The 27,758-nt window shown below is 40.1% G+C and overlaps 1 protein-coding gene across 1 annotated transcript in view; it reads left to right on the top strand.

Moving 5' to 3' along the window:
• Positions 1-27,758, top strand: part of LOC126094617 (E3 ubiquitin-protein ligase SHPRH) — a 275,624-nt gene that overhangs the window by 201,910 nt on the left and 45,956 nt on the right. The window contains exons 16-17 of the mRNA XM_049909097.1: positions 6,360-6,523; positions 16,148-16,260. Of these exons, the coding sequence (XP_049765054.1) occupies positions 6,360-6,523; positions 16,148-16,260 (277 nt within the window). The remainder of the gene's footprint in view (positions 1-6,359; positions 6,524-16,147; positions 16,261-27,758) is intronic.

Here is a 27,758-nt window from a genome sequence, read left to right as displayed (position 1 = left end):
GTTACGCCTTGGTTACATCTTCACCCCTTCCTCCCCCTTCCTTACCCCCATCCCGGACCCCTCTCCTTCCCCCCACCCCTGCGGCTCCCACACTTTCTCCTATGGGCGCTGCTCCCCCTCCCCAGCCGGAGAAGTGTCCCACTCCTTCGGCGTCTGCCGGTCAAGGGCGCCTCTCCCGGGATGCCCCTTCCCGGCACCTTCCAGGCCAAAGGTCTGCTGCCGCGCGACGACCGCGAGAGCCACGGTCTGTCGGCCCCCAGGTCGCCCGGTCTCTTTCTGTTCCTGATCTTTCTGCAGCTGGCTCCTTCATGCCACACAGCCCTCCTCGATCGCAGCCTGAACGGAAGAAGAAACATAAGTCCCGGGACAAAGAGCCTCTGGTGTCACCAGAGGTCCCTTCCCCGACTTCACAACCGGATTCTGACCTGTCGTTCATGGATGTCACCCCCTCCTTGTCGGTGACGGGTGGGGACCCGGCGGTATGACTGGATTTAAAGTGTTCAGCCCCCATTTAAACCATCGTTCTGTGGTTCTCCAATGGAATTGTAATGGATACTATCACCACCTTCCGGAATTGAAATCCCTTCTTTCGTCCTACTCTGCAGCTTGTGTGGTTCTCCAGGAATCTCATTTTACTGATGCTCACTCACCAACCCTCCATGGTTTCCGTGTTTTCTGTCGAAATCGGGTCGGACCCCTGCGGGCTTCTGGTGGCGTTTGTACATTGGTCCGTACAGACATTGCTAGCACGTGGATTCCTCTTCAAACTACATTGGAAGCGGTTGCTGTTACGGTCCACTTTGACTCTGCAATCACAGTTTGCAATCTTTATCTCCCTGCTGACAGGACTCTTACACCTGCTACCTTAACCGCCCTTCTTCAGCAACTCCCTCCTCCCTTCCTCCTCCTCGGGGATTTTAATGCTCATCATCCTTTGTGGGGCAGTGCCTTTCCATCTAGACGAGGTCTTCTTATAGACCAGTTTATTGCAGACCACGACCTGTGCCTTCTTAATGATGGCTCCCCTACTCATTTCAGTGCCGGTCATGGTACCTTTTCTGCCATTGATCTTTCTCTTTCTTCTCCGTCTCTCCTCCCTTCATTACACTGGTCACCACACGACGACCTTTGTGATAGTGACCATTTCCCATTGATTATCACGCTCCCTTCCCGCTCCCCGATGGACAGGTTGCCTCGTTGGTCTTTCCAACGCGCCGATTGGCCTCTATACACTGCACAGGTCACGTTTTCTCCCTCTTTGTCGGGTTGTATTGATGACGTCCTACGTGACATGTCTGACATGATTGTTCGTGCTGCTAGCCTTGCTGTCCCGCGCTCATCTGGACTATTTCGTCGCCGGCAAGTCCCATGGTGGAGTACGGCTATTGCCATTGCCATCCGTGATCGCCGTCGAGCTTTGCAACACTTTAAGAGGCACCCATCCGTAGCCAGCCTTACTACCTTTAAACGCCTTCGCGCTAAAGCCCATTATTTAATCAAACAGATCAAGCGGATATGTTGGGAACAATTCGTTTCTTCCCTTGGTTCTACTGTCCCCCTGTCACGGGTATGGGCTACACTTTGCTCTCTCCAAGGTTGCCATTGGCAGTCCACTCTCGCAGGCCTTCACCTCCCAGATGGCATTTGTGCGGACCCATTAGTTCTTGCAGAACATCTGGCGACCCATTTTGCAGTGGTATCAGCGTCAGCCTCCTATCCAGCTGCTTTCCTTCATCAAAAACAGCGGGCTGAAGCTTCCACCTTATGTTTCACCCCTTGTGCGTCATAATCTTACAATGAACCTTTTACTGAATGGGAATTTCTTTCTGCGCTATCTTCTTCTCATGATACGGCCCCTGGCCCAGATTCCATTCATAACCAACTGCTTCAACATCTCAGTGCTCCACAACGGCAACATCTTCTTCGGGTGTTTAACCGTATCTGGCTCCAGGGTGACTTCCCTTCTCAGTGGAGGGATAGCATTGTGGTTCCTGTCCTTAAGCCTGGTAATAAGCCCCTATCTGTTGACAGCTATTGGCCAATTAGTTTGACCAATGTTGTTTGTAAGTTACTTGAACGGACGGTAGCCCGTCGGCTCAATTGGGTCCTCGAATCTCGGGATCTATTGTCCCCTTACCACTGTTGCTTTCGAGAGGGACGGTCTCCAAACGATCATTTACTCCGCTTGGAATCCGCAGTCCGGCAGGCTTTTTCCCAGCGCCGCCATTTGGTTGCGGTGTTTTTTGACCTTCGCAAGGCCTATGACACGGCCTGGCGCCATCACATCTTACTTACCCTTCATCAGTGGGGTCTTCGGGGCCCACTCCCGATTTTTATCCGCCATTTCCTGATCCATTGGTCATTCAGAGTCCTAGTTGGTACTGCTTTTAGTTCTCCACGGACCCAGGAGACGGGCATCCCACAGGGTTCTGCCTTGAGTGTCCTTTTCCTCATTGCTATCGATGGACTTGTGGCCTCTGTCGGTCCTTTGGTCGCCCCTGCCCTGTATGTGGATGATTTCTGCATTTGGGTTAGTTCCTCCTCGATGGCATCTGCAGAACGGCAGCTCCAGGTAGCTATACGGCGTGCCTCTGCATGGACCCTCTCACACGGGTTTCAATTCTCTCCTTTAAAATCGCGAGTGGTCCACTTCTGTCTCCGTACTACGATCCACCCTGATCCAGAGCTCTATCTCACTGCACAAAGATTGCCTGTGGTCCCACAGTTTCGTTTCTTGGGTCTTCTTTTCGACAACAAGCTCACCTGGCTGCCCCATATCAGACTACTGAAGGTAGGATGTTTCCGTAAACTCAATGTCCTTCGCTTCCTTGCCCACTCCTCTTGGGGTGCGGACCGTTCCCTCCTCCTCAGTCTTTATCGTGCTCTAGTTCTGTCTCGCTTGGACTATGGTTGTCAAGTTTATGGTTCAGCTGCTCCTTCCACACTGCACGTGCTGGATCCAGTCCACCATCGTGGTATCCGTTTGGCCACCGGTGCCTTCCCTACTAGCCCTGTTGATAGTCTCCTGGTTGAAGCTGGGATGCCCCCTCTTTCTGTTCGGCGGTCCCAGCTTCTGGTGTCTTACGCACTCAGTATCCGTTCCTCTCCCACTCATCCTTCCTATTCTATCCAGTTCCCAGACCATGGACGTCACCCACCCGACTCCCGCCCTCGGGCGGGTTTACCAGTTGGGCTGCGCCTTGCGTCTCATTGTCGTGATTTTCAGCTTCCTTCTTTGTACTGTCTTCCTCGCTCCCTCCCCTCTATCCCTCTTTGGTTAGTTCCTCGGCCTCGAATTCGGATGGATCTCCGACGAGGTCCAAAAGATTCCATCCCCCCGGTGGTGTTCCGTTCCTTTTTCCACCAAATTTTATGGGAGTTTCGGGATGCTGTTGTTTTCTACACTGATGGCTCTAAATCTGCTGATCATGTGGGGTATGCCTTCATGTCCTCTGTCGGAACGGAAAATCATCTGCTGCCACCTACATATGGGGTGTTTACTGCGGAATTGATGGCAATTTCCCAGGCCCTTACCTTTATTAAACAGTCCCAACACAACCACGTTTTGTTATGTACGGACTCGATGAGTGGCCTTCTTGCTACTGACCGGTGTTTTTCGCGCCATCCCTTGGTCTCTGCCATCCATGACCATCTCGCTGATATTCACCATGCTGCTTGTTCCATTGACTTCCTTTGGGTCCCTGGCCATGTGGGTATCCCGGGTAATGAGCTCACTGATCGTTTGGCTGGGGGAGCAGTCACTTACCCCCGTTTTCTGTAACCCCTCCTGCATCGGATTTACGGCTTCACATCAAATCCCACTTCGCACAGTCATGGGCCACTTCTTGGGAGGCTACTCCCCTGTCTAATAAACTTCGTGCAATTAAGGTGACACCAGGCCCGTGGCGTTCTTCCTTTCACCTCTCCCGAAAGGACTCGACCACACTGTGTCGTCTCCGCATTGGCCATACCAGGCTGACCCATGGTATTCTTTTGCCTGATGAGCCACCGCCACTATGTGGTTGTGGAGCCTTCCAGTCAGTAGCCCACATTTTGGTTGAATGCCCCCTTCTTTTGGCTCTGCGTGCTAAGTATAGGCTCCCCAACACTTTACCTTTGATGTTGGCTGACGATTCCCGGATGGTCTCTCTGGTTCTCGCGTTCCTCTGGGAAAGTGGTTTTTATTCTCAGTTTTAAGGTTTTTAATCTCTCTCTGGTGTTGGGGCAGGGCGGTGAGTGTTTGGGTGTCTCCCATTGTAAGCAGTGTTCGGAGATTCCCGATTCCCCTCCCTTACCGAAATCCTCTTTTCTTCCCCTTTTACTCTTGTTTTTACCCCTTTTTTTTTTAAGGCTTGGTTAGTCTTTCTATTCCCATACGTACTTTCTACATTCTAGCAGTTGTACCTTTTACATCACAGGTGGTCTTGCCTATGCTGCTTCAGCATAGTGTTGGGTTCGTTCTCTTGCCGACTTCCCTCATTTTGTTTTTTACCAATGACAACATGACTGCCCTTTCATGTTTTTACCTTTTTCCGTTTTATTTTTCTGACTTTACTGCGAAGTCCCATTAGCGGAATGGAGCCTATTTGAAACAAGGGACTGATGACCTTGCTGTTTGGTCCCTTAAACCTCAAACAACCAACCAACCAACCAACCATAAGCAGTATAACTCACGAACAACCGGAATTTTCTGCATCTGAGGAGGTACCTGCACATGGACACTGAAGGAGAGTACATCACAGAGTTTTAGTTTTCTGAGATTACATACATTTGGTAGTAGAGAGAAATAGGGCTGAGATAGTGATGAGTTTGAAACAGTTTACCCCTTATTCTGAAATGATTATAGCGAGAGAGTGGAAAGTATAAAATGTAACATTGGAAGATCATACAGTTGAGAGCAGTAAGAGGAAAGGGATGATTTGCTGGGCTGATAACCCCAACAAAAAAAAAATAAACATATTAACTATGAGACTGTCATTTGAAGACATAAATAAATTTAAAAAAATGCAATGATGATGATTGTTCTTTTCTAATTAGGACATAACCAAGAAGATGTATTTGTAAAGCAGAAAAGGAGAAGTACAATAACCACTGACCTTTTATTACAGGCAAATGAGGGATTGTAAGTCTGTTTCACTTTTGATACTGTTCACAAGTCATATCAAAAGTGTGTCCCCCCCCACCCCCAACACACACACACACACACACACACACACACACACACACACACACACACACACACTCACACACCTTTTTAGAACTTTTTTTTTTTTTTTTGTTAATTTCTTCAGTAGTGCTTGAAGAGTTTTACAAATTTTATGTAAGATTGCTGCCATTTGTGCATCCTCTGTGGTTAAGAGTACCTTTTTTGTGGAGCATGGCATTTATGTCAGAGTGGACCAGTTCCAATGTACTCGGAACTGTAATCTCATCTTCCTCCAGGGGCTGGACCACTACTATATGCATTATTGTTAGCCTAGTGGTTTACCATTTCTACCAATGGAAGTATCGGTGGAACACAAAAAAATAGCACTATCACAAAGGACACTACTGTTGACACAAGATCAACTTGTACTAAATAATGACACTCTAGGAAACATCTTTCATATGAGAAAAAAATTTGTGAGCCAAACTAAACACATGTCATTTTCCAAATACTATTTTTCACATCAGAAATAAGATTTTGGCAAAATTCCATGTGAAAAGTCATTTAATGTTATTGAGAATTCATTTGTACTGCCCATATGAATGCTGATGTTATTACAGTTGCCACAGTAGAGGCAGACACTGAAATAGCACTTTCTGTATTCACATGGACTGAGTCTTGATAAATCTTTTAAGAAGTGTGACATGTAATGATGAAATCAGCTAATATTCCGTATAATATCTTGATTTTCATTTATGCCTATCAAGCGTTATCTTGGGGTGTTTAAGAGCAGCTGCTTCAGATGTTTGTCACAATATCTGTCTTATTAGCAGATAGCACTTCATCAGTGTGTGATGTTAAATTTATCTTCTTGTATGCAGTCATAAATCTTTTATTTAGCACTGGTTTTATAAATTGCAGACACCTGTCAGCTGATTTTCTGTATTTCAATGATCTGAAGTTCAGGAGACCTGTTTGTGATTTCATTGTGAGATTGCAGTCCCTGTATACGAAACATGTTTCATATGGATGATGTGTAAACAAATATGACTTACTTGATTGGTTCAAGAGTGTTAGATGTGTCTGTGTAAACAATGAAATAATAGTTTGACTTGTCATTGATGCTTCCTATATACTGTTAAGCATACATAAAATTATATTCCTCTCAAATTTTGCTAGTTAAAAGTTCTGTTTGCTATTCTATTTTTTCCAGGTGTTCTCTTTGTGTTTGTGAAAATCTTATAAAAACATATGAGACTAAATTATTTGCTGTCCATACAAAAGATGAAAGACACTCATTGGTTGGACAATGCCTTGTTCTTGGCAAGGCAGTACAAACTTCATGGCAGTGGTCTCAAATGGAGCAAGTATTGAGATGTAAGGCATCTAAGAATTATTCACCAGCATGCCACCATATTCAAGCATCAGTGTATAAGTTGTATTTCATGTTCTAATGGTGTTGGAATATGCATGATTACTATGTAACATTTAATAGACTGTTAGATCACTGCTAAGTTATCAGATTTCCTTGTGAGTAGCAGTATAAGAAGGCAAATTTCATTGAGAAATATATAAAATTAAAAGGAGACAGATTGTTGATTTTTAAGTAATGCGACATGAAGTACAGCTGACTGCCACATCAGCAACAGCTGCAGAGTCCACTTGTCATCCACTGCTGGGTAAAAGCCTCCCCCAGGCTCCCTCCATCATTTGTGGTGTCCAGCTGTCTCTCCTCATGTCATTTACCCGGGTAAAAGCCTCATCCAGGCTCCCTCCATCATTTGTGGTGTCCAGCTGTCTCTCCTCATGTCATTTACCCACCATCATTAGCTCATTGCCTTATACTTTCCTTATTTCTTGGAATCCAGCAAGTGATTTCTTTGGTCCATATTAAGGTACATTTCATATCCACAGCCATTTCTTTTTCAGTTATGTCAGAACTGCAGCCCCTTTACCTAGAGTGTGGCTTCAGAGGCTGTCAAGTCAGTGTTTCCATGGGTAATATATTTTCTCACACTTCAATACTGACATTGGTGAAGTTTCTTGAGATTGAAAACAATCAAAATAGTTGTCTGATGATTTTTTTCGCCCTTCTCGTGTGCGTTGTTCTGAGCTCTCTGCATTACCTGAGCTTTTCAGGGATGCAACAAGTCTTGCATCTGCTTCCTCAGAAGTTGGTGGATCTACATGCATTATCTTCATGTGAAGATGTGTGTGGTATTGTGAACCTTACATTAAATTCTGTATAAAAAGATGCTAATAGTAGCTTTCTTTTGCCATTAGGAAACAGTGTCATTGCTTAAACTTTTTGTAGTGCTGAAATATCTTTGCCAAAGTGAAATTCAAGTCCTAGTATTTGGTGTATTCATTATTCTTCCTGTTGATGGCTAGTGTAGTATGGTCATAATTTAATGTGTTGTAATATATGGCATTGTGTTACCTCTCTTATATTAGGGGGAAATATCAGTACCATAGTCAGTCCTTTTTCTTCAGATCAGTGTCTACTCATTTATTTGATGTGAGTATATCGGGGTTTTTAATAAAGAATTACTGACAAATACTATGTTTCCCAGCATAAAGCTCTGTACAGAAACGTTAGAAATAATTCCATCTTTATTGTTTCTAACCATATCCCCAGTCTTCCCACATTGTAAATGAAAGAGATATGAAGACAACAGTCTCCTAGCTTCCAAAAGTCCACAAACAATTCCATTCCTTTCCCCTCACTAATATTTTTCTGGCATTTTTGTCTACTACTGATTATATGTTTACCCAGTTCTCTGTATGAAAAATGCATAATTCTCCTCTGTTTCTTCTAATATTTGCTGTCATTCTCTTCCATCTTTAATGCATTTTAGCCACTTCACTTGAACACTGTAAGTTTTGTCTGGATTCATGTGCAGGAGTGTGAACAAACATTCTTTGTGGACTGTGCTAATGACTGTCATCTGATCCTAAAGAATCGTCTGTGCCAGAGGGGTGGTAAATTCTGTTTTCATCAGTGGTATCTACAAAAGGAATTTATATATCTCTGAACCTACATCTTTTTTACTAAAACAAATTAAAAATGTCCAATATCTTAATTGCAGTACACTATATACTGAATATCAGTGCTAGGTTAACACAGCAGTTACCTAAATTGGATAGAATAAGCAGCAAAATCAAAATGAATTAAAAAACTTGTTGATACAAGAATTTGTGCTCCATGAGGAGCTTAACAAATCTAGTCTTTTGCGTGGTATAGTTATAATGCAATACATTTTGTCATTTTTAAAGGGGTTCTTTAGAATTAAGTGAATTCTATGTTATATTTAATAAGGAATGTAAGAGTATTATCAGATATGTGGCGGGGTAATCTGGTGGTAAATAAGCTACTCAGAAATATATGCTGTTGGGTCACAAGAATATGGTATTGGCTGGTGTACAGCCTATTAAAAATAATTGAAAGGATGTCTCTTCGCAATAGGAAAGATCTTATTTGTAAAGCACCTTTTTAGACTGGGCTTTGAAAGGGGAAAAAATTTGTAAATATGGATAGTGCAAAGTATGACAGTAATTCCAGAAGTCCAAATGAATTCCAGTGTATTTTTCTTGTATTTCGAAACAAAACAAAATCAGAATTTTGTTTCCAAAAAATTTTGTGTTTGTTTGTTCACTCCTTTTAGCAATGCTAAGCAGAATAGGCAAAATTGAAATGTTCTTTGCTGCTCACAAAAACTGAACAATTACTTTACCTTAACATTCCAGAGCAGCATTAGAACTAAATTTTCCCACATCAGTCAGGGTCAACAACTGACTAAAAAAAGGGGTGGGGGAAAACACCATCCTCTCCGGGTGCCTTTCCTCTTCTTCTTCTTCTTCTTCTTCTTCTTAAGCGGAATGACATCCAACTTGTATACCTCATTTGGATATTTTCGTTATCGAGTATCTGTTTCAGAGTGAGCTATTGCTCTTTACAAACAGTTGAAGAGAGTTTTTGTACACCTATGATATCTTTTGGATGTGTTGTCTGTCTGGTATAAATTTCCATTTTGCTTTCTTCATTCTAATTGTTTTCATTTTTTACAAAATTTTCTTTGAAACCACTATTGTCCATAAGAATACAATTCTGAATATTTTTTTTTTGATTCAGATATTCTGTTTTGTACTCATTGTTGTTCACTTGAAACTTTTGCCTTCTCTTTAAATATTATCTTGCTCCATTTGGTATCTATATTTTTGTTAGCATTTTCGAATGTGCAACGTATCTGTTAAATAACTGCCTTTTTCGTCTGTGTCCATATGACCTTCATTTTCTGGGTATGTTGCATATGTTACTTAATTTAATCCGACATATCTCCCAAGACTTAAATAAACCCTCATGATCTGCATTTCTGACTTCCTGTCAGATCAGTCTATTCCTTTGTAATTCCACTTTATTAGTTTAGTCACTAGAAATTCTATTTTATTTTAGGACCATGACATTCTGTACATTTTCTGCTGTTTGATAAAATGTAGTCCCCTTCATTGTTAATAACTCAAAATCCTAATTAAGAGGGATTCACCTTTTTGGGGAGGAAGAAGGCAGAGATATCACATTAGCTGAGTATTTCCTTTCCAGTCCAGAGATATACTGCCCACCTTGTATGTGATATTCAATAAGCCAAATGTGCCTCCCAGCTAGTGCCAAATGTTCCACATCTCGGGGGGTGCAGTCTTTGCTGGCCAGGTACGGGTCTGGCGAACACAGAGTTCTGGAGTCAAGTTGGGATCTGGTCTGGTGAGCACCACAAGCCTGCCACACATGCAAAATCTGTGCACAGCATAGTGTGGCAGTGGATTGTTGTGTAATGAGGAACAGGATTCTTGATTTAACTGCCCAGATCATAAGCACAGTAAAAATCTTCATTAAAAATAAATAAAAAACAACTTAATAGTGAGGTGAGGGGAGTTCACTGTTGAGACAAAATAGTGTTTACGGTCAACCTCTGGGCATCTGATACAGTCTTGTTATATAAGGCTTACCAAGGCAAAAGGGGCTCTGCCTGGAGAGACAATTATTTCACTAGCTACTTGTGAGATGACTGTGGATCATGCAACTGCTGCAAACAACACTAGCTGCTCGGGTGGACCACAGAGGTTGTTGAAGACACTGTGGAGGCTTATCCTCCTGACGGTCTGAGTAAAATTAGTGACTGGGCTAAATGTTGTCATTGATGCAAAAAAATGAAAGAACGTGTATCTGAAAAAGTTTACCCTCTAGTAATCATAAAGTTTTAGAAGGGCTTGCTCGTAGCCTAAAATATGTAAAACATATAAATGGAACCCTGTGAGTTGAGACTAATAGATCAAATCAGCTGGAACAAAAAAGAACATTAGAAAAATGGGGTGAGTTCGATGTAAGAGTTGAAACACACAACTTTCCCAACTCGAGTGACAATGTAGTTGTGTCACAATGCCTTGGAAAGGGATATCTCACATCTGTATAGTAATGTGCAGATAAGGAGGCAGGTGGTGTGTGGGGATGCACAGTGTCAATTGTTGCACGTTACACTCCAGCCAGTTGCGTCATTCTGACAAACCTGTGTGTGTTGACCCAGTGTGGCGCTTACCACAGCTTTGCCAATTGCAGGACAGGCAACAGATGTAGTGTGAGGTGTGGGAGAGAGACAGGGAGCATGCTAGTGACACCACAGAGCATTCTCTGAGTAGAAGGGATCAGGAAGCTGCCACCTAAGTTGCACAGCACTGTAGCAGAAATTGTGAAATTGTGTTCCACATTGTCAGCTCGTACACGGTTTTCTCCTATGGCAGGAGGACCAATCATTATGTGAAATGTGTGAAACACAGGTATCCAAGTAGCATAATTTAATTTTGTGTGTTTTGTTTTCTGAACTGAGGATTGGTCTGCGTCTTCAACAGGACCTGCCCTCTATTTTACAAGGCAATGAGAAGAGTGTGGTACAGGTTTTAGGATTTAGCATTTTTTCTAGCCTTCTCCCTAATACAGTGGAAGGTAGCATTTAGCATGTTACAAAGTGGTTGTGTACTAAGTGTGTGTAAGGAATAGCATCAGAGACAATATTGACAGAGTCATCTATGGAGAACCCAAAAACGCGAAAGGCATCGAAACCAAAAAGATTTTCTGCGTTGCTCTGGTCGACCACAAATATGGGAACAGTGCAAACGACGGATTTGTAAGATACCTCAGCATTAAACTGTCCCAAGAGAGAAATCTTCTGTTTATTGTACGTCCGTTATTGCCGAGTGACAGGTGACAGGAGTGGAGAACCCAACTGAAGATACGTCTGAGAATTAATTATAGTGGCAGCAGAACTGGTATCCACTTGCATGCGAACATCTCGACCAAGGATTTGGACAGTGAGGAATAACTTCCCTGAAAGGGAAGAAGTGCAATTGACAGACAACACAGAATCAGAATCAGCGTCATGTTCATGAACATCATGTATGCGGTCGGATTTGCAAACGGAAGACACATGACCTTTCTTTTTGCAATTGTGACACACAGCCCAGCATTGGGGACAATCCTCGCGTGAATGTTTAGTAAAACACCGCGGACATGAAGGAAGTTGCCGGGGGTTTTGCTGCAGTTTCTTAGCGGGTTGTTCACGGCTAGGCCGAGGCTGCGCGTGGGAGCGCACTGCGGCCACGTCGGCCGGCGTGGACCTGCTGCACGCGTCGTCAACAGCGCACAGAGGTTGTATTTCCCCGACATCACCCCACGCCTCTATTTGCGCCCCAGCGGCACAAGAAATTTCAAAAGACTGCGCAATGGAGAGAACTTCATCCAGAGTTGGATTCGCCAACTGAAGGGTACGTTGCCGAACTTCTTTGTCGGGCGCCGATCGGATAATAGCATCCGTACCATGGAATCGGCATAGGATTCTTTGTGAACGTCAGTAACAAATTGACACTTTCGACTGAGGCCGTGAAGTTCAGCAGCCCAAGCGCGATAGGATTGATGTGGCTGTTTTTGACTACGATAAAAGGCAACACGAGAGGCTACCACATGTGTTTGCTTTTGAAAATAGACAGACAGAAGTGAGCACATTTCAGCAAAGGACAAAGATGCAGGATCCTTCAAAGGAGCCAATTGCGACAACAACCGGTACATTTGAGGTGAAATCCAGGAAAGGAGCAGAGACTTACACGGTTGTTCGTCCGTGACCTGAAATGCCAAGAAGTGCTGTCGAAGACGTTTTTCATAATCAGACCAGTCTTCCGCCGTCTCATCAAAAGGAGGTACAGCCAACGACGAGAAATGCCCCGCATTTGACGCCGCGACGAAATCGCGAATCGCCGCTGTCAGAAGCGTTTGCTCTTCAAGGAGATTTTGCAATAGTTGCTCGACAGTAGCCATGGAACCCTGTGGGTGAAAAGGAAAAATCCCATCCTCGTTGCCAATTGTTATAACGTCAAGTTTAACAAATATATTTCAGAACGACACAACACATATAAGTCACAGAGTAAGTTGACAAGCAAGACATGTGTACACATTAGCATTCGAATGAGCACTGAGTCCCAGTCTAGCGGCCGCTGCTCGGCTGGCCGCTTAGGTGGCACAGCTGCTGCATGGCTGGCAGACAGCGCCGCACGTAGAGGACGCACGTAATTGCGCGGCGGCACTTTGAATGATCGGCGAGTCACAAGAAGTTGGGTGTAAGCTTAGGGACTGATGACCTTAGCAGTTAAGTCCCATAAGATTTCACACACATTTTTTTTGAAAGTATAATGTCAATCTTGGGAATCTAATAGGTATAGTATCTCAAAAGGCAAAATTAATTTTGAGTATGTCCGAACTAGTTATGATTTTCTGCTAATTTAATTAGTTTCAGGAAAATTGAAATGTGTTGCTTAAAGTCTTTCTAACAGTATGTGTCAAAATGCCAAAAATGACTGATTAACTTGTCCAAAATTCATTGTTATGTGCTGTAGTAAAAATTTCATTTAATTGTTACTTTTAATTTACATGGTTTCAAGAAGAACTAAACATATTATTATAATCAGCATATTGACAATTAACACCTGAATAATGAAGTTGCATGAGAGATGGTCTGAATAACATTTTTACCATTTGTGCATGCACTATATACACGATGTTCATTTTAACTGAAGACATTGAAATATCTCAAAAACTACACATCGGATCAAAAAAAGTTATAATTCCAAATTGTTTGTCTCAGAGTGGGACATCCAATGGTACCACACTCGACCAGCCAACGCACCTCATGCATAGGTGGTGGGAGGATTGCAGATTACAATTCTACAGTAAAATCTACATATGTTTAGTCTGGAGAATTTTCTTCATTTGCACAGATGGTGCTGTAGTCAGATGAGTAGAAATGGATATTCAATCGTAGTTTACAATATGCTACTCAATGGCTCTTGACTACCCAATGGCATGTGGGACCCCACCTCCATGCTGTGACCGTAGGACAGGCCAATATTTCGTAACTTCTGATTGGAACACTGTGTTCCTTGAACATGTCAAATGGATGACTACTTGACGCGCCATCATGACCATATAACAAACTATGATGTGTCATAACAGGCAGTACATATTTCGTGCAGACATAGAACATATAGCGGCTCTAAACATTACAGTACACACGCAGTATTTATTGCCTGCACACCCACCTGTCATCTGGATAACAGAGGTGCAAGTGGACGATGAATGTTGCAGCCACGCAAGAAGAAATTGAAAAGATACTTATTTATGGAGAATGTGGTAGAAATGTTGAGGCTGCTGTTGCCTTGTAGGTTTTCCAGAGAAAGCTCGCTCTTGTTCGTTCTTTTACAAGGTTGTGAATGTCTTTGTCTGATGGCAGCTACCGGCAAAAGGAAACGAAGCAAATGAGTTACAGGGGAAGTAATAAAATAGTTGTACTAGTATCAGTGCACCACAAACCATGGAAAAGCATCCAGCAGTTATACTGTGATTCCGGTATGTCCATAGATAGTCTTGTCACAATACTGCGTCGTCATAAATATCATTCATACCATGTGCCACTGCATCAAGAACTCCACGGCAATGATTTGCATAATCAGGCAGTGTTTCATGAATGGGCACATCAACAAATGCAAATGACCCCCCATAATTAACCAAGGTTCTATTTTCCAGTGAGTCTACATTCACAAACCATAGTATTGTTAACTGGCTTTACTGGAATGTAGACAGTCCCCACTGGTTATGGCAAGGTGACCATCACCGTCCTTGTCGGGTTAATGTATGGTGTGGCTTCATGGGGAACAAACTCATTGCTCCATATTTTATCGACCGCACACTGAATGGTTGGAAATATTGAACATTTTTGGAACAGGAACTACCAGTACTACTGCAGGATGTTGCCCTGGACATTCAACAGTGCCTGTGGTTTCATCGTGACACTTGTCCAGTGCATTAACCAATTGAAGCATGGGAGGTATTAGGCCGTGTTTACACTGGTTGGGGATGAGCAGAGGAGGTCCTATAAATTAGCCCACTAGGTCGCCAGATTTGACATCGCCGGATTTCTTTCTGTGGGGATATTTGAAAGATAAGGTGTACCAGTAGGTGCCAACTGGCTGTGAAGACATGGTTAACTGCATTGGAAAGGCCTGTGCTGACATTCCTGCATATGTGCTTCTGTCATTTGTATGATCATTTGAAAAGTGAATCACTATAAGTGTATTGAAGTTGCTGGTACTACATTTGAACACTTGTTCTAATTGGAAGAGTAGAGTAGCATTTGCGATAAGCCATAGTAACAGTGGCGCGTCGAGTAGTCCCCTGTTTGATATGTTGGAGGAATACAATATCGCAATGGGAGTTTCCAATTAGAAATAATGAAACACTGACCTATCCTACCCTCATAGCATGTAGGTGCGGACCCACGTGCTATTGGATATTTAAGGGCCGTGGAATAGCATGTCATGAATTACGATCATGTACCCATTTCTATTCCTCTGATTACAGTGCCATCTGTGGTGAAATGAAGAAAATGCTTCAGACAAAACACATGCGGATTTTGCTGTAGAATCATAATTTGCAATAAAAACAGGGGTTCCCAGTGAAGACTTCAAAGCTGCCCCTGCCCTCCTCCCCACCACCCACGCATGAGATGAGGTGGGGGGTCAAGTGTGTTGTCATTGGATGTACTCCTCTGAGACAAACAAATTGGAACTATAACTTTTTTTGAACTGGTGTGTAGTTTTCAAGACATTCATTGTCTTCAGTTAAAATGAACACCGTGTATGCACTATGTGTACAAACTAAAGTTGTATGGAAATTAAGAACAATAATGTAGCTATTAGTAGGAGAGCAATAATAGTTAGTGAGGTGGCTTCAGCTTGCTATTTATTATTTAAGTTGTAACCTAGCCTCTTTGGTCTTTGAACTTACTGTCTTTTTAATCACTATTAACCAAACTTGTCTTTATTTATTTATGTGATGACCCTAATGACCCAGTAGTTCAACTGCACAGAACTCACAAGCGATCAGCAAATTTTTACTTCTTGCTTTGTCATTCGTGTTTTGTGCAATCATTTGTGAACTGTACACATATGTGAAGAATTCCTGAAAAACACTGCCAATAATTTTCTGTATGCCCCTGCATACTTGTGTTCGTAGTAGCTGTATTGTAAGCTTATAACTTCTGTGTGCCAGAGAAGCAGGCAGAGCTATAATAAACCCCTACCACCTGCTCCCACCTACAGTTCTTTTTAAAATTATTTTATTCATAACACCAGTGGTGAAACACCATGATGGTTGATTCAGTTAATTAAAGAAATAAACCAGTGAGTCACTTTTTTGCACAGTAATTCAGATGCTGCAGCTTTTAGGACACTAAGAATGTAACCAAGTTTAACCATATGAAGAAGAGCAAAATCTTGAAAGTCATCTTGGGAAAGAACATCTAAACTTGTTGATGTTTGTTGTACTCCTTCAGTTAATGTGATAAGAAAAATGGAGCAGATTGCAAATGCTTTTGTATTCAACTATTATTTTTTTCTTTTTTTTAGCTATACTGACACACATTCGAGCAGACAGATTTAATGTTCCAGAGAAGAAGTCATTGTTCAAAGAAGCAAACAAGCATCTAAGACTGTTAGATGCTATGAAGAAAGAATTCAGAGTAAGCTCTATCGTCTGTAGTTGTCAAAACATTTTTAGTTGTTTCAGTTTTGTGTTGGGGAGACGTCGAGGTAGATTTTACCCAGATCATATAAAATATTGCTTTAGGGAAGTGAGGATTGACAGCTTTTGAACATTTTTAAAAAATTATGATGTGGCACAATAGCTATACATCACACCATAAAAACCACCAATTTCAGTCAAACAACTGACCATGCTCAGGTATTTAAAATAAATAAAGGAGAAGAAGAGAGAGAGAGAGAGAGAGAGAGAGAGAGAGAGAGAGAAACAGTTAGTTACCAGTCATGCAGACAGTCTTCATTATTTGCATCTATATAAACATTATACATTAAAGGCATCGAAACTACATAAAATCCAGGAAAGTACCTGATCTATACACGAAGCAATATGTTAACAAGGTGAAATGCAGAGCCAGACTGGAGTATTGTATCTCCAGCTGAAAATACCAGTTTAGTCAGCCTGTTAACATCCATATTAATAAACAGCTAACACAGTTCGTGGTGTATGATCCCAGATGCACATTGTGTGACTAACAGCTACCAGGGGCAACAAAAATTTCATTTTCAATATTTCTTATAATTATTTACCAAATTTAAAATGCCGACATAATCTACTCATTAAGGCATATAATCTTCCACTAAATGCTTAACATAGTTAGACAAGTATTACAGTTAGAAACTATGTGTATATCATGAGGCTACATAATACATGACATCCAAATATCCAGATTGTATTTCTCCAGTGTTTGAGAATCAAAGCATTTAGTGCCTTAAAAAAAACTTAACATATGATTTCAAACCTTTATGAAACATTTTCTTGCTCACATCCTTCACAGAATGATGAGACAAAAAAAGTTTATCACTTACTACACTTTCACTGTTTGTCCAATAAAAGTGCTGCATCAAGCGTGGCATTGTAATTTGTTTCTTTAGTATTTACTCTATTTGCTACACATTTTGCTGGTAGTACCAACAGATTTTTAAGTATAATATCAAAGCTTGTCTTTACTTTTTCTTGCTTACATGCTTAACGTCAAAGATTTAACACATTAAACCATTGGTAAAGTAATCAGAACTTTGAAGCTCTTTTATACATAGGAGTTCGATCCGTTAGAGAATTGTGGTTTCACTGGTGCTGCCTCCTGTACAAGTCAGATACTTTGCTGCATTCTGTAGTTTAGAAGCACTTAAAATTTATCTAGGTACAAATATTCCAGACTAAATATGTGTCGTGTATTCTTTCTTTCTTTCTTTTAAATGCCTGAGGATGGTATATTGTTTGACTGAGATTGGTGATTTTTATGGAATTACATACAGCTGTTGTGGCAGATCAAGTTTATTTTAATTTTTTCAGCATCACATAAAATAGTCTCTCTTGGTATGTGAACCATTATTGGCAGTTTTTTCCCTCCTCAGAGTTTAGAGCCAACTAAGTATCCTCAGTGGTATGACATGTCAAGATCCTTGTACAAATGTAGATATGTGATGTTGATACAACAGGGAAAGTCCTGCAGAATGTAAATAATTTAGGAGTAAAGGTAACTACTCATTGAATAGTAGAGGCTTAGAGTTATTGGCAGGCATGTAAACGTTACTGAATCCAGCACACAGCCAACACATGGTGTTGCCATTTCTGGCGAGTGTCATGATTTGAGACTAGCTGGACTTGCTGAAGAAACCAATGACATTTGTATCAGATTATATTATAAAAGGCAATGTCTTGGTCACTTACTACTTTATTGAAATTGATAACTGGCTTTTGCTTTTCAGCTGTCGTCATATCTAAAAATTACAGCAGCAGCATTAGGCATGTAGTCAGTAATTATAAGATCTGATGGTGACTGAAAAGCTACCGGTTATCAGAAGTAGCATGAAACATTTACTTTTATAATACGTTGTTACCTTTACTCCTAAGTGATTTTAATATGGAATATGCGTAATCAGTTCTCTCTTCTGTGCCATATATTCTGAATTTATAAGTACTTCTTTTCTGAGTTCACAGATTATTACACATGTCAGTATTGTGTACAACAGTAGATTGCTCTCATTATTATTATTATTATTATTATTATTATTAAGTTTCCTTGGAGTTCAAATTGCTGACTTTTGCAAATGTTATAAGTAATGCTACTGCAGTAATTTTACTTTTAAATAGGCGCTACACTAACCATGAATATATCTTACACATATTGCATGACACTGCATCGTATTTAAACTGTGTATAACACAAGCGCTCTTGTACTCGTATAACTTGTAAGAATGTTAGGCTTCCACTTTAAAGTCTTTGAATCAATACATTCATTTTTCTATAAAATTTTAATTTAGCGTCCCCTTAAATATTGTCAGTGACTTTTTCAGTTTGTTTAAATAAATGTATCTACTATTTTAAATTTTTTCCTTTGTCAAAATCAGTTAAATTTTACCATATTTGTTCAATCGTGTACATTGGTGCATTCATTTGCTCCAGTTTGTTAGTACATAAAAATAAATTAATTTAAGTATGTATAAATAATATGTTGTTAAATTGTGTTCTGGGAAAACTCCTTGTGGCAAGATTTTCTGTGATATACTCGTGTATAAGTCTTGTTGCCTTACTTATAATCGAAATATTCTGTTTAAGTGAACATATGTAGCACAGACTCATAATTAAACAATGGAAAGTCCGCTGTGGTGTAACAATAATATGGGAAGGACAGATTGCTATTTAGCAAAGAGAGGAGGGCATTGAGAGACAGACAGTCAGAATCAAAAAGAATACTAAAAATGTTACAGGCTTTAGACAAAGTCCTTTTACAGAAGCAGAACACTCGCACAAGAACAACCCGGACACACATAGCCACTGTTATCTATTTGATTCTCAACAGTCTTCACTGTTTCATGTATCAAGGTTACCCATTCATCTTCTGCTGTATTCCTTTCCCTGTTTTAGCCAATCGTTGCCTAATGCTCCATTTGAAACTCTTAACAGCTTCTCATTCTTTCCGCATCTCAAAGTTCCAGTTCGTAAATTTCCTATCATTTTGAAGTTTCACCACTTCTGATATGCTGTCCATAAACTATATATTATGCTCAGAATCCACATCTGCCCCTGAAAATGTCTTAGTTTAAAATCTTGTTTTGTAACCTCTGTCGCATCATTAAGTAATCTCGAAATCTCTGTATTACCATCATATAATCTATTTAAGCCTTCCAGTGTCTCCACGTTGCTTCTCCTTTCTGACATGATCATTAAACCAAGTGTTGGTAACATGATTATTAAACCAAGTTTTGGTAATAATAAAATAGCACTCTGCACAAAATTCCATCAGGAAGTTTCCTCTTTAATTCCTTTCTCCCAGTCCATATTCTCTTACTATTTTTCCTTCTCTTCATTTTCCTACTATCAAATCCCTGTCACCCATTGCAATTAGTATTTGTCCTCCATAACTACCTGAATAATTTATTTTATCTTATCATACATTCTTACAAGCTATTCATCCAAGTAGCTAATTGGCATCTAAGCATGTGCTTCTGTGATGGATGTTGGCTCCATGTCTATCTTGAGTACAATAATGTGTTCATTGTGCTATTCATAGTAGCTTACCTATATTCTTAATTTCTTGAGTCATTAGTAACCCTATTCCTGCAATACCCCTATTTGGTTTTGTATTTAAAGCCCTGTAATCACCTGACCAGAACTACTGTTCTTCTTGCCATTGCACTTCTCTAATTGCCAATGTATGAAGCTTCAACCTATCCATTTCCCTTTTGAAATTTTCTAACCTACCTACTTGGTTAAAGGATCTAACATTCCACACTAGTTTTGTTTCTTCTGATGATACCAGCATACTTCATGCAAAAACTATGTATCTGCTGTGGTTACACTTAGCTCCTTTTTAAGAACATACTGTGGTTCATAATCAGTTTGAGTCTCATGAAGGAGTCACTATGCTGAGACAGGATAACACTATCAAATATCTTAGTGAAGCAAGGAATTAATGATACTTTTATGCCTTATATCCTTTTTTCTTACATCATTCTTTTTATACGAGTGAAAAATGCTCCTATCAGAGCACAAAAATGTGAATGTACTACACTTTAAAAGACTCTGACTAAGAAGTAGTGTGACAGCTGCCTCATTCTACCTTTCTCAGCACCTTTAAAATTTTTGCCATTTTCGCATGCATGTCTCTTGCTCTCTGCAACATGTAGCTCACCTCTCGCTCCCACAAGCTCAGCTGTGACTCGCCCATGTGCACTAGTCCATTGTTGTAAGTTCCCATGATACTTATGTACCTTACATCCTTTTATCCTTGCATCATTTATTTTATACGAATGGAAAAATGCTCCTATCAGTGCACCAAAAAGTGTGTGTGCTATGCTTTGAAAGACTCTGATTGGTAAGTACTGACTGATAAGTAGTGTAACTGCTACTACTGTCTCATTCATTCCTTCCCACTGCTGCTGGCTGTTCTCTCTCTCTCTCTCTCTCTCTCTCTCTCTCTCTCTCTCTCTCTCTCTCTCTCTCTTTTCCTCATTGTCATTGTCTTAGACTCTGGCTTTCACCCATTTCCACTTTCTCTTTATTCTTCTCTTACTGGCACTGTCTCCCTGACTTCCCTGTCACTGCTCTGTCACTGTCAACTATGTTCCACTTCCCACAGTGTCCCTCTCTTTCTCTCACACTTCCATTGTCTCCTTCGCTACCACCACCACTGCTACTGTCTTCCAATATTTATTGTTTTCCAGTCTCTTTCCCACTACCACTGTCTCCTCCTCCCTCAGCATAAAGAAGCACTAATTTTGTGGAACATGTTTATAGCTGCTGAAAAAGTAGAATCAGGCAGCTGCTATCACACTTTTCAATCAGTCTTAAACAAATGGGAACATCCTCGCCTTTTTTTGTGCTTTGGTAGGAGCATTTTTCCGCTAGTTCCCTTCTTTTCCCTGCTTCAGCAGGGGATTGTAACTCAAATGAAAAGCTTACTTATGTGAAAATGAAATAATGCAAAACTAAGTATACACCTCAGATCGGATTTTACGTGCAAAAGAATTTTACATCTACATAAGTACTACAACATGGGGATCCCGTAAGTCTTCTGATGACAACAGAGACACTTAACATCGTACTTCTCCATGCTACATCATTTTATAAACTTCATTATCACCTCATTCCAAATTTTATATATGTATTTTACGTGTACAAGTAGAGCAACTTTGAACCTCTGTATCTCAGAAATGGATAAAGAGTTGTGGAATTCAGATGGGGGGTCTAAGAGTTTCCCTGCTGGTGAGACTGATGACATGCCAAAGAAATTGAATATTGGACAGTAGTTTTGTGTGTTCATGGAGAAACAGCATTCATAGAAAAAACATGAGTTTGTTGATTAAGTTGTTTTGTTTCTTTTGGCAGTTCGGTACTAACTGTGAGATTATAGTTCTGCATGAAAGTCAGAACCATCTTTTCTACAAATTTTGGGAACTCTGCCCAAAATCAACTGAACAAATGACGCAGTTATGCCGCATAATCTACAACTATCACCGTCAGTTTGGCTGCAACATCGTAGCAACATGTACAGGGCTATTACAAATGATTGAAGCGGTTTCATAAATTCACTGTAGCTCCATTCATTGACATATGGTCACGACACACTACAGATATGTAGAAAAACTCAAAGTTTTGTTCGGCTGAAGCCGCACTTCAGGTTTCTGCCGCCAGAGCGCTCGAGAGCGCAGTGAGACAAAATGGCGACAGGAGCCGAGGAAGCGTATGTCGTGCTTGAAATGCACTCACATCAGTCAGTCATAACAGTGCAACGACACTTCAGGACGAAGTTCAACAAAGATCCACCAACTGCTAACTCCATTCGGCGATGGTATGCGCAGTTTAAAGCTTCTGGATGCCTCTGTAAGGGGAAATCAACGGGTCGGCCTGCAGTGAACGAAGAAACGGTTGAAAGCGTGCGGGCAAGTTTCACGCGTAGCCCGCGGAAGTCGACGAATAAAGCAAGCAGGGAGCTAAACGTACCACAGCCGACGGTTTGGAAAATCTTACGGAAAAGGCTAAAGCAGAAGCCTTACCGTTTACAATTGCTACAAGCCCTGACACCCGATGACAAAGTCAAATGCTTTGAAATTTCGGCGCAGTTGCAACAGCTCATGGAAGAGGATGCGTTCAGTGCGAAACTTGTTTTCAGTGATGAAGCAACATTTTTTCTTAATAGTGAAGTGAACAGACACAATGTGCGAATCTGGGCGGTAGAGAATCCTCACGCATTCGTGCAGCAAATTCGCAATTCACCAAAAGTTTTGTGCAATCTCACGGTTTAAGGTTTATGGCCCCTTTTTCTTCTGCGAAAAAAACGTTACAGGACATGTGTATCTGGACATGCTGGAAAATTGGCTCATGCCACAACTGGAGACCGACAGCGCTGACTTCATCTTTCAACAGGATGGTGCTCCACCACACTTTCATCATGATGTTCGGCATTTCTTAAACAGGAGATTGGAAAACCGATGGATTGGTCGTGGTGGAGATCATGATCAGCAATTCATGTCATGGCCTCCACGCTCTCCCGACTTAACCCCATGCGATTTCTTTCTGTGGGGTTATGTGAAAGATTCAGTGTTTAAACCTCATCTACCAAGAAACGTGCCAGAACTGCGAGCTCGCATCAACGATGCTTTTGAAGTCATTGATTGGGACATGCTGCGCTGAGTGTGGGAGGAACTTGATTATCGGCTTGTCTGTCGAATCACTAAAGGGGCACATATCGAACATTTGTGAATGCCTAAAAAAACTTTTTGAGTTTTTGTATGTGTGTGCAAAGCATTGTGAAAATATCTCAAATAATAAAGTTATTGTAGAGCTGTGAAATCGCTTCAGTCATTTGTAATAACCCTGTAGTTGTGGTTATTTTGGATCTGCAACAAGGATTCATATTTTAATGACAGTCAGCAATAGCAGACCAACGCAATTAGAAATTTTAAACATGAAGAAAGGAGAAATAGCCAGTAAATAAAAAAAAAAAAAAAAAAGGGAAAATCTAAAAATGGCAAAGTTAGGTGGAATCGGAAAAGTAAATAAAAATATAAACTCTCCGCCATTTAAAAACTTCAAATCCTTACATAAGTTAATTTTTGAGACAGTTCTGGATGACAGAAATCAGAAATGCTTGAGAGGATTTTGTGCTTTTACTTTTCAATCAACATCTGGTAAACTTAAAGCTAAGAAGTTACTCATTGAAACATTATTTTCAGAAGCAAAGTTAGGAGTAAGATTTGCTATTGTTTATCTAACATTGATGAACTTGCACTGAAAATTAATGCTGACATAGAATGACAAGAGGAAGGTGATGGTGCCAGTGATAAAGAAGAGGATGCCTCCCAAATGGTTAACAATAAAAGATCGAGTTTTCTTGAAAAGAAAATGGAAAAAGATTATCACTTGAAGGTGTGGCTAAGCTTTCTGTTTAGGGTGAGAAAAGCCTTACACTGTGGGCAACACTAAAGAAAGCTTTGCAGGAAGAATTCGGGATGAAAACAAGTGCTGCGGAGATCCACCAACTGCTGTCTCAATGAAAGAAGAAACGAAGAGTTTCTTCAAGAATATTTTCTTGCAATGTAGGAAATTGCCAGCCGTGCTGGGACTGATAACAGCTCACTATTTCAGCTTGTGATGGGTAGGACAGAAGATGATTCAGACATGAAACTTCTACTTTATGGAGCTGGATATGTGAAAGAGTTGAAGAAAAAAAAATGAGGCATTATGAAAGGAATTTGGAGTTATTTCTGAAAAGAAATAACAAATGTTACAGCAATGAAAAATTAAACTCCAGTAACAATGCTAAAGACTCTAGTAACAGTAATACTAAAAGCGCAGTTTGGGGTCCAAACAAAAAATGTTTCAGTTGTAGTGCAAGTCATAACTGTTCAAGTGATTGCAACCACAAGAGCATCCCATCAGAATACGTGAAGGGGAAGAATAATCAAAAGAAGACTATGAATGTGAAGACTGTTAACAAGAATATTAACAACTGTAAATTCAAAAATGTACGAATGAGTGACTGACTGATAAAGGCGCCTAAGTGACTGGCAGTCAACTTAACAAATTATGACAAGGTCTTTGTGAGATTGTGGGTGCTCCAAGTTTGCAAGAAACAAGATTTAATCTTGACAGGATTTGGGATATTTTACAGGCATTGCCGAGATTAATGATGTGAAAATTGAAACAGGTATTTATGTGGTTTCTTGAGATGCACTCAATGTAGATATGGTAAAACAATTTTCTAGATCAAACTGCAGTTTTAATAAACAAGGGTGGAGTTACTATTAGGAAACCAGAAGGGAAAGCTCATATTATGTGTATCCATATAGCAGACAAACCAGAATTAGATATTTAAAGCTTTGTTAATGATGAAACTGAGGAACACATTGAAGGTATAGTGACTAATTATACCTTAACAAAAACAAAGCCCAGAATGAATGTTGTTATGAGAGAACAACAACCAATATATAGTAGACTCAGAAGATTGTCACTAGGAGAGAAAGAAATTGTTGACAACCAAGTCCAGTAGTGGCTTGATCAAGGAGTAATAGAACCAAGTTCATTTGAATATGCCAGCCAGGTTGTAGTTGGAAAAAGGTGATTATTATGACTGTATAGGCTACAGAAAATTAAACAAGATCACAGTAAAAGATCATTACCCATTGCCCCCTCATAGTAGATTTTTTAGATAAACTACAATACGCTTGTGTGTTATATATATTTCCCTACACCCATTGATGTTGAAGAAAAAAGCCAAAAATATACCTCGTTTGTTGTACACTCAGGGCAGTTTTAGTTCAGGAAAGTTCCATTTAGTGTATCAAATTCACCTGCAGTGTTCCATTGTTTTATAAACACACTTTTTTGGGCATTGGCTAAAGAGAACATAATATATTTATTTACATGGTTGATATTGTAATACCTACAAAGGGTGGTGATGAGGCATTTCAGTGGCTTGGTTTAGTGTTAAAAACTGCAGCAGAATATGGTTTGGAAGTTAATTTTGCAAAATGCCAGTTTTTGAAGAAAACTGTGTAGTTTCTTTGGTATGTCATTCAGTGTGGACAAATCCAACATCCTTCTGAGAAGACAATAGCTAGTCAAAACTCTCCAGAACCAAAATCTATTGCAGCAATTCAAAGTTTCCTAGATCTAACATAATTTCTTAGGTTTCTCAAATTACTGTGCAACTGCCAAACTTCTGAGTGATTTACTGAAGAATAATCAAAAATAGAAGTTTGAAGAAGAGCAGAGACAAGCATTGAAGATGCTCAGATGTATACTTTCATTGGATCCAGTATTAAAAATCTGTAGCCCAAAACACGAAACTGAACTACACATAGACACAAGCAAAAAAAAAAAAAGTTTTGGAGCCATGTTATTACAAAAATCTCCAGATGATAAGTTCCATCCAGTCCCATTTATGAGTAAAAAGTAACACCTTAAGTGGAAAAATACATTACTTATGAGCTTAAAGTTTTAGCTATTGTTAATGAGTTAAAACTCAAGAGAAGGATAATGGTTTAACAGCAGTTGAGAGCATGTCTAAGAATGGTGAGATGAAAACGTTTTGATGAGTGATGGAATTCTTTTCAAACTCTATGATGGGAGAGCAATATTGGTGGTTCCACACACTATGCAACATTAAATCATCAAACTGGTTCATGAGAAAGGTCATTAAGCAGATAAGTGAACTGAGGAGGAAGTAAAACAAGATTATTATATACCAAATTTGACTGGGAAGGAGAAAAGAGTATCTCTGATGGGTAAAATGTTTAATTGTGAATAAAAAATCAGAAAAGGGGGAAGATCTGGATTCTTTATTCAAAGAAACTGAGCCACTATATACTTATCACATTGCTCATATTGGAACACTTCAATCAAAGCACAAAGCATACAGCCACATTCTAAGTAATATTGACGCATTTACCAAGTTTACGTGGCTGTATTCTTAAAGACTACAAACCCAAAAGAAGCAATTAGTAAGAAGGACTTACAGAGAATTAATTTTGGAAATCCAGTCCAAGTAATTATTGATAGAGGGACTTGCTTTACTTCTTAAGAATTCAAGGAGCACTGCGCTACAGAACGAACTGAACACATTTTATTAACAAAAGGACCCTCTAGAGCCAATAAATAGCTTGAGAGAATCAATTGTACTTCGGCTGAAATCATTGCTACGCTTAGTATTGATACATCTAATGATATCATCAGTTCAACTTGCCATGAATTCAACATACAACAGAAGTATTGGGAAAACACCATTTGAGCTTTTGATAAGGGTTGTGATGCACACACAGACTGATCTTCACATCAAAAACATATCTACATCTACATCCATACTCCGCAAGCCACCTGACGGTGTGTGGCGGAGGGTACCTTGAGTACCTCTATCGGTTCTCCCTTCTATTCCAGTCTCATATTGTTCGTGGAAAGAAGGATTATCGGTATGCCTCTGTGTGGGCTCTAATCTCTCTGATTTTATCCTCATGGTCTCTTCGCGAGATATACGTAGGAGGGAGCAATATACTGCTTGAAATATTAGAAGAAGAAATTATTAATTCATTGGAACAGAGACGCAGTAAACTGAAGGAAGATGCTAAGCTTCAGAAAACAAGGGGCAACAAAAAAATCATGCTAGCTTCAAACTGTGTCAGAAGAAAGCCTCAAAGTACAAAGTTGGTGACCTGGTGGCAATAAAATGAGCACAAACTGGACCAACACTAAAGCTGAAGACCAAGAATTTAAACATTTTTGGAAGGTGACTATTAATAGCCATCAAGTAATGTATAAAATTCATGTTTGATCATCAGCTGCTTTTTTTATTTGAAACCTAATCTATTAATGAATCCTGTCTACTTCTTCATTGTGATTTTTTTTTAATGACATAAATACTATAGATTATCTTCCCCCTTGTAGTTTATTAAATATGTGTATATATGTGTACCCTCTTAGTATTATTATATAGGTCTCTGGTGTTAAATAGCAATATGGTATTAATTTCTTGCTTTCACTGTGATATATTCAGAAGAAGTTAGATGTCATTATGAATTTGTTGTATAGCATTCTGCTATTCCAAGAGTTATAAAATACCTCGTGGTCCTGTGACCTTTCATTAAAGGTACAAATCTTCAGTATCTTCTATTTGATTAGATGAGGTCTTATACAATGTTTGTAATTTCCCTCCTGTTGTTTTACATTTAGTATGATAAACACTCATCAATTCTGTCTTTAACTTTTATTGTATTTGGCATGGACTTATGGTCACTAAGTTGGCTTTTGTGTGAAGTATGTTCTGACTCACAACAAGTAGTTCTCACTTTAATGAGCAATAGGTCCTGTGTTTCTTTTTTAATTAATTAAAACTGTTAGTGTCAAATGCTAGTATGTGCATAACCTTCATGTATTTATGTATTAAATAAGTCATCTGTAGCCAGAGGTCTGCATTATGTT

The sequence above is a fragment of the Schistocerca cancellata genome, chromosome 8, assembly GCF_023864275.1.
Source record: "Schistocerca cancellata isolate TAMUIC-IGC-003103 chromosome 8, iqSchCanc2.1, whole genome shotgun sequence".
In the NCBI taxonomy this organism is placed as follows: Eukaryota; Metazoa; Arthropoda; class Insecta; order Orthoptera; family Acrididae; genus Schistocerca; species Schistocerca cancellata.
This window is presented reverse-complemented; position numbering and strand designations above follow the sequence as displayed.